The sequence below is a fragment of the Taudactylus pleione genome, unplaced genomic scaffold (assembly GCF_031769625.1).
Source record: "Taudactylus pleione unplaced genomic scaffold, aTauple2 ptg000142l, whole genome shotgun sequence".
Lineage (NCBI taxonomy): Eukaryota > Metazoa > Chordata > Amphibia > Anura > Myobatrachidae > Taudactylus > Taudactylus pleione.
In genome coordinates this window covers 392,389-406,389 of record NW_028284544.1, presented here as the reverse complement: position 1 = coordinate 406,389, position 14,001 = coordinate 392,389, and the positions used below count along the sequence as shown (strand labels likewise).

General features: G+C 41.1%; 1 protein-coding gene across 1 annotated transcript in view; it reads left to right on the top strand.

The window, feature by feature from the left end:
* Positions 1–13,036, top strand: part of LOC148522699 (alpha-1,4-N-acetylglucosaminyltransferase-like) — a 35,775-nt gene extending 22,739 nt beyond the window's left edge. Inside the window, exon 2 of the mRNA XM_088473855.1 lies at positions 12,458–13,036. Within this exon, the coding sequence (XP_088329981.1) occupies positions 12,458–13,036 (579 nt within the window). The remainder of the gene's footprint in view (positions 1–12,457) is intronic.
* The last annotated feature ends 965 nt before the right edge of the window (positions 13,037–14,001 follow it).

The window sequence follows — 14,001 nt, the reverse complement described above, 5'->3', positions numbered from 1 at the left end:
TACACGATTTTCGACTCGCCGTTGGTTCAGTCTTGTTGAAATTGTGTATTTTTTGAGCCGATGCGCACTCCCGTGGGTCCTTCATTCGGATCTTATGATCATATGTGCAGCACAGATGATCCATCTTATCATGTGCAGATTGTGCCATTTTTTTGGTTCATGCAATCCATCATGTGGTAATTCAAGTCATTTCAATGACTGTTTGTCCCTATTCCCTAAAGAGCGCGTGAGCCACAGGATCGATCTTACGACAGATCCTGTGCTAAGAAAAAAAGAAATGGTGACGACGGGACTGCAGGGTGAATTGTATCGGATGCTGATCGCGTATGTGTATGGGCCGCATTAAGGTGCATACATACGGTCAGATCTGTCAGACAAATGATGAACTACAAAAGATGAACTACAAACGATGAACTACGAACGATTTGAACGATTTACCAAGGATTTCATGAACTACGAACTACGAACGATTTTTGCCTGTATTAAAATGAATGAAAATCTGACAAATCTGACTGCAAACACATCAGATGTCAGATATCGTTATCTGACAAATGGGAACGCGCATCGTTCATCGTTCATCTGACAAACATGTCAGATATGTCAGATTTTCATTCAGATATGAATGATTGAACGATTTTTAACGATCTGAAGGAAAATCTGACCAAGTGTAAGCACCATTATATTGTATAATAAAAAGGACATGCACAGTTTACCAAACCAACTGTGGTGGATGACAAAAGATTTATTTCCCTGGTGAAGAAAAACCCCTTCACAACAGTTGGCCAAATCAAGAACACTCTCCAGGAGGTAGGTGTATATGTGTCAAAGTCAACAATCAAGAGAAGACTTCACAAGAGTGAATATAGAGGGTTCACCTCAAGATGTAAACCGTTGGTGAGCCACAAAAACAGGAAGACCAGATTAGAGTTTGCCAAACAACATCTAAAAAAGCCATTACAGTTGACAGATGAGACAAAGATCAACTTGTACCAGAGTGATGGGAAGAGAAGAGTATGGAGAAGGAAAGGAACTGCTCATGATCCAAAACATACCACCTCATCAGTGAAGCATGGTGGTGGTAGTGTCATGGCGTGTGCATGTATGGCTGCCAATGAAACTGGTTCCCTTGTATTTATTGATGATGTGACTGCTGACAAAAGCAGCAGAATGAATTCTGAAGTGTTTCGGGCAATATTATATATTCAGTCAAATGCTTCAGAACTCATTGGGCGGCGCTTCACAGTGCAGATGGACAATGACCCGAAGCATACTGCAAAAGCAACCAAAGAGTTTTTTAAGGCAAAAAAGTGGAATGTTATGCAATGGCCAAATCAATCCCCTGACCTTAATCTGATTGAGCATGCATTTCACTTGATATAGACAAAACTGAAGGAAAAATGCCCCAAGAACAAGCAGGAACTGAAGACATTTGCAGTAGAGGCCTGGCAGAGCATCACCAGGGATGAAACCCAACGTCTGGTGATGTCTATGCGTTCCAGACTTCAGGCTGTAATTTCCTGCAAAGAATTTGCAACAAAGTATTAAAAAGTGAAAGTTAGATTTAGGATTATTTAGTTTGTCCCATTACTTTTGGCCCCTTAAAAAGTGGGAGGCACATATAGAAACTGTTGTAATTCCTACACTGTTCACCTGATTTGGATGTAATTACCCGCAAATTAAATCTGAAAGTCTGCAGTTAAAGCACATCTTGTTTGTTTCATTTCAAAGCCATTGTGGTGGTGAATAGAGGCCAAAATCTGAAAATTCTGTCAATGTCCCAATATTTATGCACCCGACTGTACATAGGACTTAATTTAGGATCAAGCATGGTTGACAAAATGTAGTTCTTGAGTTCCATGAGTTCTTGCGAAGCAAATAAAGAGCTTGATATCCAAGTCAAACATACTTAGTGGAATCGCTTAGTTTCATCTCCTTCAGTTCACTCTAGCTGCTTCTTTTACAGTAGTTTAATTAAGGGGATGACCTGACTGGCTTTCAGTGTCTGAACTTTCTTCACAGTTTACAATTTAAAATGGTTTCATTTTATTTTATAAAACTGAGAGTGTTCTATAGTGTGCTGCTGTAAGGTGGTAACATGTTCTCCCTTTCCCTATCTCATGGCTTGATGTATACTTCATGATAGATTGTGTTATGAGTCACAAGCGCAGCTCATCGATTCAGTGGGTTCTGGCTGTTGCTGGGCAACCAGGATGCCTTGTCACACTTCTGCATGGGCTACTGGTCCCACCGATTGCCGAGCAACTGAGATGCCAGGTGTCCACAGAGCACTCTGGGTCTGAATTAACTTAACAGGCAGGGCCTGGCAGTATGTGCCTTTCTCGCAGCCACTATTGATATATCATTAGAGGGGCTGGTCCTCTCCTCAGCTTGTGATTGGTTCATGCTCTTGTTATTACCCAGGCAGTGCTGCACTTCCACGCCAGTGATAGCTTATACCTCAGTGCTGCTGCCTTGGTCCATTCCATGTGTATTGTTGTTCTGGTTTCCTGCTCTGCATATGCCCAATTGTGTCTGTTTCCAGTTTACTACATTCTTGTGGAACTTTAATTATTGTTTCTAACAACTGCAAGTACTACCAAATCTACACAGTGAATTCAATATCTGCTGTTTTCCAACTGCAAGTTATATGTACCTGTGCCCACACAGTGAATATCATCTATGCTGTTGTGTTTCTGCAAATACAAATATCTGCTTTGCACAAGTGTGAATATATCCATACTGTTTATCTCTGCAAGTAAAAAAGCTTCAGTAAATGCTATTCTGCTGATAACCAACTTTAAACTATAGTACAGTACCTCTGCCATTCAATATATATGCTGTGTTGGATTCCGTGCTGCTACTATATATCTGCAAACCATTACATTTGTATTCTTGTTTGATTTTGTGTTGCTGCTATACCTGCATGTCTTGCTGTTGTGGATAATTGTCACTGTATGCTAATTCCCCTGTCTGCTATCCAGACAATCTATCCTGCAATTAACCTTGTTGATGCTGGTTCTGGTTCTGCAATTACCCTGACCCTTTAGTGTATCTGTATTTACTCCAGCCAATATTCTGCAATCACCCTTGTATTGTATAAGCCCCTCCTGCCTGAGTTTAAGACCTGGCAACCTCCAAAGTACCAGTGAGTGTATTCAACTCTACAGGAACAATGGGTCGTTGTTATAGGCAGAAGATCTCAGTAGGAGGCTCTAGGGGTCTTATACATCTGCAGGGGAGTTTCGTAACAGATTGTTGCTGTTCCCACCATCACTGAAGCATATAAAGGATAGAATTCCACATGGTTACTACTTATTGCTTCAGTTGGTGGCATGGAAAATTATACTGTTCTTGCAACAGCTGCATGCAGTTGCTCAGTGCTGAAAATACACAGATATTTTATAGGCCAAAGTCAACATGTCCTGCTCAAACCTGTTAATTTTGAACCATTAATTTTATTGTGTGCACAAAACATGGTATGTGTTGAAATTGACCCAGATGACCCAGTTGTAATGCTTGTACAAAGGGGTTGATTCAGCCTCAGATGCTATTGCTATCGCAGCTGCTAACATGGTAGTAGCTGCAATAGCACTATGGTAAAGCAGAAGGAGGCATCACACCTCCTGCATGCATTACTGATTTAAGCTGCATCCATGTGTGCAGAATTGGATCATCTGTGTGATTCTTGGGAGGGGGGATCCCATTTTTGTGGAGGAGTCCCCACTTTCCGAGCTTTTCCATCTCTGGGTTGACAAGATTGGAGTTGGTTTAATGCTTTGGCAAGAGGACCCCATGCTGTGTGTGTCCTCCTGCTGTGGCATTACCACCTGGCTGGTTCAGCCTGGTGCTGGTTCATTGAAAATAAGGGGAACCTCATACCAGTTTTCTCCCCAATTTTCCATGATCAGAACAGTCTGAAAGGTCCAGGGCTTTTTATGAGTTTAGGTGGGCCCCCACACCATTTTTTTTTAATTATTTTTAGCTTTATAGTTTAATTTAACCCTAAGAACCATGCACAGACCATAGTGATCTGTGCATGCTTCTACCAAACTGACCTGCCTCAGGAAGGTACATTGTTTGGGTACTTTTAAAGTAATTTTTAGTCGATTTCCAATCCGAATGTTAGTAAATTAAGGGATCCTGTAGTGGGATATCAGAAACTACCGATGTTTGGTCGAGTTTTGATTTTGATAGAGATTCAGTTTTTATTTTATGGTTGATTTTGCCTTTAATTAATCCATGATTTACAAAATTGACTTTAAATCACCTATAAATACACCAAAAAGCCAGAATTGTGTCCTCTGATCCTCAATCCTCTGATGAACCCCTACACTGTAAGGGGAAATGCTGTGGGCACTTGACAAACGCTGACCTCCGTACACCCTATACATCTAGCCCCATATTGCGGACTGTGACAGACAGCGGTGTCTGATACCTTGCACCTGCTTTAACCAACTGTGGATTGCTAGCTACAGACAACCCTGCTCATTATATCAGCTTGGCACCAGGAGCCTGTGCACACACCAGCTGGAACTGTAGCCTGCCAGTCATCATGGATTAAGTGCACAAGGTGGCTTAGCCACAAGCGTGTAGCTGGAGACTGATCTTCTCCTAGTGGATATTGCACACGCTTCTATTAACCAGTGGAGCCGTGAAATATTTCCCCTGAACTAAAGCCATTTACTCACAGAGGTTAATCTGAAACTAAGAAGGGCATTGGTGAGTGTAACGGAGGTAAACACTGACTATTATTCAATCAAGGTCAGTTAAGCACACTGCACAGTGATATGTTAAGACCATGCACCAGTCTATTAGAGAGTATACATTAACACAATCCACAGAATGAGCTGATATCAATTGCTTTAAATGGGATGTAGTTATCAGACTGGCAGATGGCATGCTGCCGTTCTGAATCCCCAGGCTGAAAGTTCGACATGGGACTTAAGATAGGCGTTGGTATTTCGACGCCTAGCTTAAGTCCTGTGTCAGGCTTTCGGCAAGGAGAAGATTTAAGATAGGAGTCAAAATACTAATGCCTATCTTAATCCCGACACGGTAACACAGACAGATGCCAGTCCGAACCAGGTAAGTCTGGGGCATCTTAGCTGTTAGCTCGCGAGGGGTAGGTAAGGTTTAGGTACCTTAGCAATTTTAGCGTTAGGTTTTGGGGGGAGGTTAAGGTTAGGCTCCCCTAGGGGGGATAGGCACCACTGGGGGGGTGTTAGGGTTAGGCACTAAGGGGGGAGGGTTAGGTTTAGGCACACAGAGGGGAGACTTAGGTTTAAAAACTAATGGGGAGGATTAGGGTTAGAGTGCGGGGTGGGGAGGGTTAGGGTTAGGCTACGAGAACAGAGGGTTAGAGGGAGAAGGGGGAGGGTAAGTATACTTACCCAACCCCTGTCGGGATACCAACCATCGGGATGTCGCTTTCGGTATTTTGACAGGAAGCATCCTGACAGTCGGCATTGCATACCGATTCCCTTTAAACATCTCTCTTATTATTTGGAGGATCATATTTAATCTTCAACTAGGTGACTGTTTTTGCTGCCATATGGCCAGAAGGATATAATTCTGTTTTTTTCTATGCAAAGAGGATTCTTTATGCTAAATTAAGTGACTCTGTATAATAACACAGTGCTATTTTGTTTCAAAGACTATTTGCTAGAATTGTATCTGGATTAGCGTTATACTAATAACATTGTTGCAGCCTTTAACATTACACCTAGGATTCTATGTGGTGTTTTAAGACCTTTATATTGGTCTCTTTTGATGTTTAATATTTATATGTAGTATTCATTTTTATGTTTTTCTTTTTTTATATGTTTTGTGCTATTTATGAATTTTAGATTGAATAAATTGTTATTTGTACATACTCCTGATTATTATTCTGGGAGAGATACAGTCAGCGCACCCTGCTTGCTCCTCTTTTTTCAATATCCTGTTATCACCCTTGTATTGTATAAGACCCTACTGCCTGAGATTAAGTCCTGGCAGCCGCCTAAGTACCAGCGAGTGTATTCAACTCCAAGAGAACAACAGGTGGTTGTTAAAGGCTCTATGGGTCATTAATATATATATATATATATATATATATATATATATATATACAGGGGTGTTTCATAACAAGACTGTTAGCTTTGCCATACAGTTTATTAAAAGTCTGTTTATTTTTCGTCGCTTTATTTATTTTGGGGTAAAGCGAACACCCAGTAAGAGTAGTAATATAAGCTTCCTCTCCAAGACACACACTGTTTAAAAAATATGATTTAAATTGAAATATAAAACTGGACTGGAGATAAAAAATGTTTTTTGCAATTATATTTTTTAGAACAGGAAAATAGGTCTTGTTTGGAGTTCAACTAAAGCAGACATGTCACAGTATTTTTTGGACAGATAATCTTAAAATTACATTGTATCTACCTTCATACACAAGTGACAATATATTTACTGCACTGTATAGTAGATATGTCCTTGTGAAAAACAAGTGAAAGTTCACATTAACAAACATACACAACAGCCTGTTTGCAGCACTGGATTAAAATTGATAGCTAGTATGTCTGACAAAAACACAAACACAGTGACAAAGATGTCTGCAGTCGGGAAGCCGATGGATGTAATCCCGACCACCGGCTTCCCAACAGTCTAATCCCGGCAAGGCACTAATGACAGGTGTCGAAAATTCCAATGTCTGTCATTAGACCTACACCGGGAGCCTGACATCCGGCTTACCGATTGAAGGTAAGCTGGACGCGGACAGCTGCGGGGGGAGGGTTAGGTTAGGGGCTCCCAGGGGGGACTTAGGGTTAGGCACCCCCCCGGAGGTTAGGTTTAGGCTAGGGGAAGGGGGGGTTAGGGTTAGGCACCCCCCGGGGACTTAGGTTTAGGCTGCGGGGAAGGGGGGGTTAGATTTAGGCACTTAGGGGGGGATTAGGGCTAGGCACTTGGGGGAGAGGTTAGGGTTAGGCACCCCTAAGGGAGGGTTAGGGGGTAGAATAGGGTTAGTGAATACTTACCTTTTGATGATTGGGATTTTCACCCCTGCCGGGCTGTCGCTGTCAGGAACGCGGTAAATCATACTGATACCTTCCCTGCAGTCACCCTTCCCACCATCTACCAGGTACTACACCTATTCACCTATTGGTCACGGCTATACACCACTATGCAAATATCAGCTGGTCCGACGATAATCTGTAGATCGGGCTGATAACTGCATGTCTGGAAATGTATGCCTGGTATTATTAACTGAAATTTCACAATAATGCTTTTTATGTAAATAAAAACACTCATGGACAGAAACAGAGTCAGCAACTCTGATTTTGTTTCAGTTTTAATGTATTAGTATTAATTATCTATACACTAAATGCAATGAAAATCTGTTAATTTATGTATAATACTAAAGATAACACCCCAATTAGAAAAGTGTTTTAATAGCAGAGAAACAAATCTAAAATTAATCTGTGCAGATGTAATCTGCAAGCTATTTAAACAGATAAAGTGCAATAATATAAACTAGTAAAGAATTATGTAAGACAATAATGAACCATAATATTACATATAAATAAAATAAATTATAATACATATAAATTGACCCTTGTACAAATACTCTAAATACATTCACCAGTAATCAATACAATACCAACCTTCCAAACTGACTGTTGTTTGGCTGAAATTAAAGGTTCAAAGTGATTATTTGAAATCCTAGCATGGAATGGTTGTGAGCCTGTGCCAGCAGAATGGTAATTAATTATTTACCGAAGTTTGACAATTCTATATTGAAATGAAGCCAGCTGCATGCTCTTAACCCACCACCCCATACGTGATGCAGTCATAATATCGGCCGCAGGGATTCTGGTGCTTAGAATGATGGTGCCAGAATCCGACACCTGTCAGAATCCTGGTGCAGACATCCCAGCGGTAAGTATTTGGGTTAGGGGGAGGGTTAGGGATACTGGTTAGGGTTAGGCACTAGAGGGGGGGTTAAGGTTAGGCACTAAGGGAGGTGAGTTATGTTTAGGGTGCGGGAAGGGGAAGGTTAGGTTTAGGCCAATATTGCCTGGCCGTTTTCCACCAAAGTGCGCAACTTAAAAAAAAAAATTGGGGTAATTTATCATTAGGGGGGTGTCCAAAGGGTTCTGAAAGAAAACCCCAGATTTTTAGCTAAAGATAGGGATTTTGCATTTTTTTTCACCTTGTCTGGAATGGAGAAAACTTGTCTCCAGTTTTTTTCGCCAATTGCGTTTTCGCCTGTTTTTTGGCAAAAATATCACCATTTTCGTCGCTAATTGAATACGGCCCATAGTGTCCTTGATACTACATTTAGCCTTTGGGTTATTGAGACCCAAGTGCATGATTTAGCATTTTATGACATTAAACTGTAGAAACATTATTGAACAAGAAATCATGTGATCTTATTTAAAACTGAGGTTGCGTTCAAGTCCGTTCAACCCTTACACCTTTGGGTGCATTTAAAACTCAATTACTGCGTATCACTGTACTTTATAAACAAATAAAATCTAGAGGAATGATTCTAAAGCAATTATTGGGATGTGGTGGGATTTGAACGTTGGACCGTGACAAACCACAGCTCTACCACTAGGCCAAGAAAGCTTTCACATCCATCTACTGAATCATTGTGCACTCCACCCACCTGCTGCAGTTAGGGAGGGTACAGTGAGGGAAACATAATAAGAATAATGATAATAATAAAAATGTGTCTTCCTTTCAAAATATTTTACTAGTACATGTAAACACGTAACCCCACCATTAGTGAATAATAATTCATCCCGTCTTATTGAAAGCTGTGTGTGCATCTTGTTAATGTATCAGTTATACCGTCAAAACAACACAGTAATTACAGTAATGTTGCGTCCCGAGCATTAAAAAGATTACAGTATTAAAAAGATTGGTTGTATGAACATGCAACATGCAAATACTGTAAACTGCATGAACTTGATTGGCCCGCTTGTCAGAGTTATCCTTCTACTTCTACAATATGGTATTCAGTAATACAAATTTCATCAGTGGAGCACTCGTCCACCCAGCAGTTAAGTGCTGTATTACATGCTGTGGATTCTCTTACGTTGAAGAATGCCACGGTGCACCACAGTACAGCCATCACGCAAGGTTCCAAGGTGCGACTCAGAAGTCTGAATGTGGCGCTATGAGCAACAATCTAGCTAGGCCCATCTGTCCCATGTTCTTGACCAGTCCTCTAGTCTACCCAGATCCTCAGTCATTTGTTTTACCCCACCTGGTGTGTCATCATACTTTTGTGTCATCTGCAAAAAGGCATACTTTCCCTTCAATACCATTTGCAATCAACATAGATATTAAAAAGCACTGGCCCAAGTACAGATCCCTGGGGTACTCCACTCGTAACCGTTCCCTCCCGTGAATACACTCCATTTTCTACAACTCTCTGTTTCCTATCCTGCAACCAAGAATTTATCCATTCCATTATCCAGTCATAGAATCCAATCCCAAGCTTTCCATTTTGTTTATCATTCTGTGATGTGGGACCATGCCCAAAGCCTTACTAATTCTAGATAAGCTACTGTCATGAATCCCAAAGCTTGCTCAATGTGAATGCCCTAGGAACCCAGGCTAGTGAGGTTTTCTGCCACTAAAAGACACCCGTTGTTCCCTTAGACCTATAAATGATCACCGGTACTTAGATGGCCATCTGGTTTTAATACTCAGGTAAGTAGTGGTTCACACGAATATACTATGGGATCCAATGGTGAGAGGAACAGCAGGAATAGGTACAGTCAGTGTTTTGGCTTGGGAGCCAATGATGCACTTTTGAGCTGATGAAGTGACTTGGGAGTCGATGGTGCAGCTGAGAGGCAGGGTCAGATGTTTGGGTACAAGTGGTGCAGCTTTGAGAGATGATGATGTGGATTAGAAGCTGATGATGTGGAAAGCACCAGAATCAAGAATTATGTACACGTGGTGCAGCTTTGAGAGTCAATGATGCGGCTTTGGAACCCATGGTGCAGCAGAAGCCAATAGCAGAAATAAGTGAGTTGATGGTGCGTCTTTGAGAGTAGATGGTGCAGCTTTGAGCCAGTAGTCAGTGTTGGTATATTTGAGATATGGCTTTGAGAGCCGATGGTGCAGCTTGGGAGCTGGTACACTAGTTGGTGTACTTGAGACGCTGCTTTGAAAGCCGATGGTGTGGCTTGAGAGCTGGTACACAAGTTGGTGTACTTGCGATGGAGAGCTGATGGTGTGACTAGGGAGCTGGTACACAAGTGGGTGTACTTTAGATGCGGCTTTGAGAGCCGATACACAAGTTGGTGTACTTGCAATGCAGATTAGAGAACTGATGGTAGCATGGATGCTGCAGGTGCAGCTGGGAAGTCAATGGAGTGGCTTGGGAGATGGTGGCAGCACAAAGGCTGCTGGTGCAGCTGGGAAGCTGATGCAGTGGCTGGTAAGCCAATGGCAGCACGGAAGCTGCTGGTGCAGCTGGAAAGCTGATGTAGTAGCTGGTGAGCCGGTGGCAGCATGGAAGCTGCTGGTGCAGCTGGGAAGCCAATGTAGTGGCTGGTGAGCCAGAGGCAGCACAGAAGCTATGGTGTGGCTACGGAGCTGACGGAGAGGCTTGGGAGCCGGTGGCAAGGCAATTCAGCTGGGTACCAGAGTACAATACCATGAGGAGATACAGAATGCTGACCATGCAGCTGAGATGAGAGAACCTACAGGAATGCTATAGTCAGCGAGGTGGCAAAAGGCCAGTGTGCACAAATAGGAGGAGGAACCAATCACACCATGCTGTGGATAACACATGACCTCCTGTGGTGTGCAGATCGCCTAGCAACTGAGGGAACTGGAACAACAGCATCATGAGAGGGTAAACTGCTAGAGGGAGACAATTTGTGACAGTGACTAGTAATAGCTACAACTATGGCCCCCCTTGATCTATTACTTTTATCACCCAGTCAAAAAATTCAATAAGATTCGTTTGGCATGATCTGCCCCAAGTAAATCCATGCTGTTTGGGATCCTGCAAATTGTTGGATTTGAGATATTCCACAACTCTTTCTTTTAATATTGTTTCCATTATTTTTCCTACTACTGATGTAAGGCTTTCTGGTCTGTAATTACTTGCTTCTTATTTGCTTCCACTTTTGTACAGTGGTAATACATTTGTTCTTTTCCAGTCCTCTGGAATCACTCCTGATACTAGCGACTGGTTGAATAATTCTGTTAATGGTGTTACCAGAACCCCTTTAAGCTCTTTTAGCATCCTTGGATGTATCCCATCTGGCCCCATTGATTTATCCACTTTCAGTTTTGAAAGTTATGTTAGGACCCTCTCCTCTGTAAATGTACTTTCATTTTTATGAATGACCCTGCAACTTAACTGTGGCCCTTGCCCCTCTCCTTCTGTAGTGAATACTGAACAAAAATAATTGTTTAAATGATCTGCTACAGTATTTCTTTGTCTCCCTCGATCATGTACTCACTTTCTGTCTTAAGTCTTATTATTCCTCCATTTGACTTCCTCCTTTAGCTTAAGTTGAGCCCTACAATTAGCAAAGTCAAGCAAAAAGTGCTACAGATACTTTATTTTGATAGGCAAGCTGATTTTGCGACAGTGCAAATATAGATTAGGACTTGTAGTTTGCAGGATGGCAAGGAAATTCACATACATTATCTATACAGCTGAGGATGCATGGGGTTAATGTAGAGGTTAGGTTTAAATAACCAAGGGGGGAAGGGTTAGGGGTAGGGAGAGAGGGAGGGTTAGACTACTTACTGACAGGTGTCTGTATCCTAACCCTGTTGGGATGTCGGCGTTGGGATTCTGACCTCTGGGATCCCAGCCACTAGCATCCTGTACCCAAACCCTAAATTTTTCACCCACAGTCATCTTATTGAGACCTCAGTGACAGGTATAGTTAGTGAAAGTATGTGGAGGAAAATAAATTATCCTCCCACCTGGTTCTGTTCTATTTAAACTGCCAATGACCACACTAGTCATGTAATAATTTGAAGGCAAAGATAGTTGTCACAGTAGACTTCTTCCTGCAGTAAATAAGAGTAACAGGACAGGGAGAGCAGTAGCAGACTGAATAAACTAGTCTTGGGTCCCCAGAGTTAGTGCATTAGATGACATTCTAACCTCACTTCATAGAAGGTTTATCTCTATCTGCTGAATAATAACGTGAATGTTTATTATCAGAGTATTTTTTTTATATTTTTATATTTTTTCAGTCTCCCAAGGGTAACAGCCATAATTCTTGTCATCTATGCTACTAATATATATCATTCAAGCAAGCCTGTAATGATGCCTCTAAAAGTTGCTGCCTCTGTATGTGATATCCAATGCAACACAAATTCTATGTTCTATGTCCAGTAATCTAGAGAGCTGAATAATTATTTTCATAACTTAAAGAACTGTCTTATATTTTATTCTCCCACCGCTGACTGATTTTTTCTGCATTTCTAGGTAAAACCTAAGAGAGAACGTTACTGGACCTATGTGAGCTCAAATGCCTGCAGGTTTGCCCTGATGTGGAAATACGGTGGCATTTACATGGATACTGATGTTATTTCCATTCGACCCATTCCTAATGGTAATTTTGTAGCTGGTGAGTACTTCCAAAGTACTAGCAGCGCTGTTTTTGGGTTCTCCCGACATTATAGCGTGACGTGGGAGTTAATGGAAAACTTTGTTAAGAATTACAGAGGCAGCCTATGGGAAAACAAAGGACCAAGAGTTCTCACACGTGTTATGAAAAAGTTGTGTGGGCTTCCAACTTTTACATCTGAGGATGATGCTATGTGTGCAAATATTTCTTATTTTCATCCTATACGCTTTTATCCTATCTTGTATGCATCTTGGAAAAAGTATTATGAGGTGGGGAAGGATTTTTCAAACTTTCCTAAGTCTTATGCCATGCATGTATGGAACAACAAAGGTAAGACCATGGTACCTGGGAGTAATACACTGGTGGAACATCTCTATCAACAGCACTGCCCCTCCACCTATGGAGCACTTTTGAGGAATGAAAGGACTTATATTTAGCCAGGGATGATGCATCCATATCTTATGTACTGTATTAATGTTTAAATTGTATGATGTGGTCTTTGCAATACATATCAATACATTTTTGTGATACAGCTCAAGATCTACTATACATACTGTATATATTATTGGGTATCTTAAGTAGACAAAGGAATCACTACAGAAAATACTTAAACTCCCCTGATTTCAAAAACCTGCTCTTCTAGGGTAGGGACCATTTTTTCTAAGTCCCCTTTGAGATCCAGTGCTGGCCACCACTATTGTTGGCAGTATAAATACTCATTAACAAGTGGCAGTTGTAGGGCTATTGAACATTTTTGGTGAAGTCAACACTGATGTGTAATTACTTTATAATTAGAGAAAAGCAATGAATACTGAATTGATGTTAATTCTAAAACCATTCAAGTGAACCGATAAAAATCACTTAATTTTGAGATGTGTTTATATTTCTTTTTCCATAACTGAAACCAATTTTCAGTCTATTAATTATTACCTTCTAATTAGGAACATTGTAAGTCACATAATGGCTAAAGAAGAGAACTGACCATTGCATGCAATTATTGTACATACAAACAAGGAGGAAGGGATTCCTGTAATGGTTTATTTAACTCCCTAATGGTTGATACCTGCAATTCTCCCAAAAGAGTTAACTGTAAAACTTATCTAAAATTAAGATGCCATCCAAGAGTTGAGATTAATTTAGGTCAAATGTATTTTGAAAGCATTTATATTTTTCTTAAATCACTAACGTTAGTATGATGGAGGACAGCAAAGGATGGACAAAATAACAAGGACATGCATGCAATTCATTCATCGGTATTCAACTCTCCTGAGAAGAACCTTCGGATGGGCTGTACCATTTCCTGGCAGGAACCAATGAATAAAGGAGAGTGAACCCATCTAAAACACCTAACCAATCAACTAAAAATGTTAGTTCTTTCTGCCACAAACAAAAAGCTTCAACA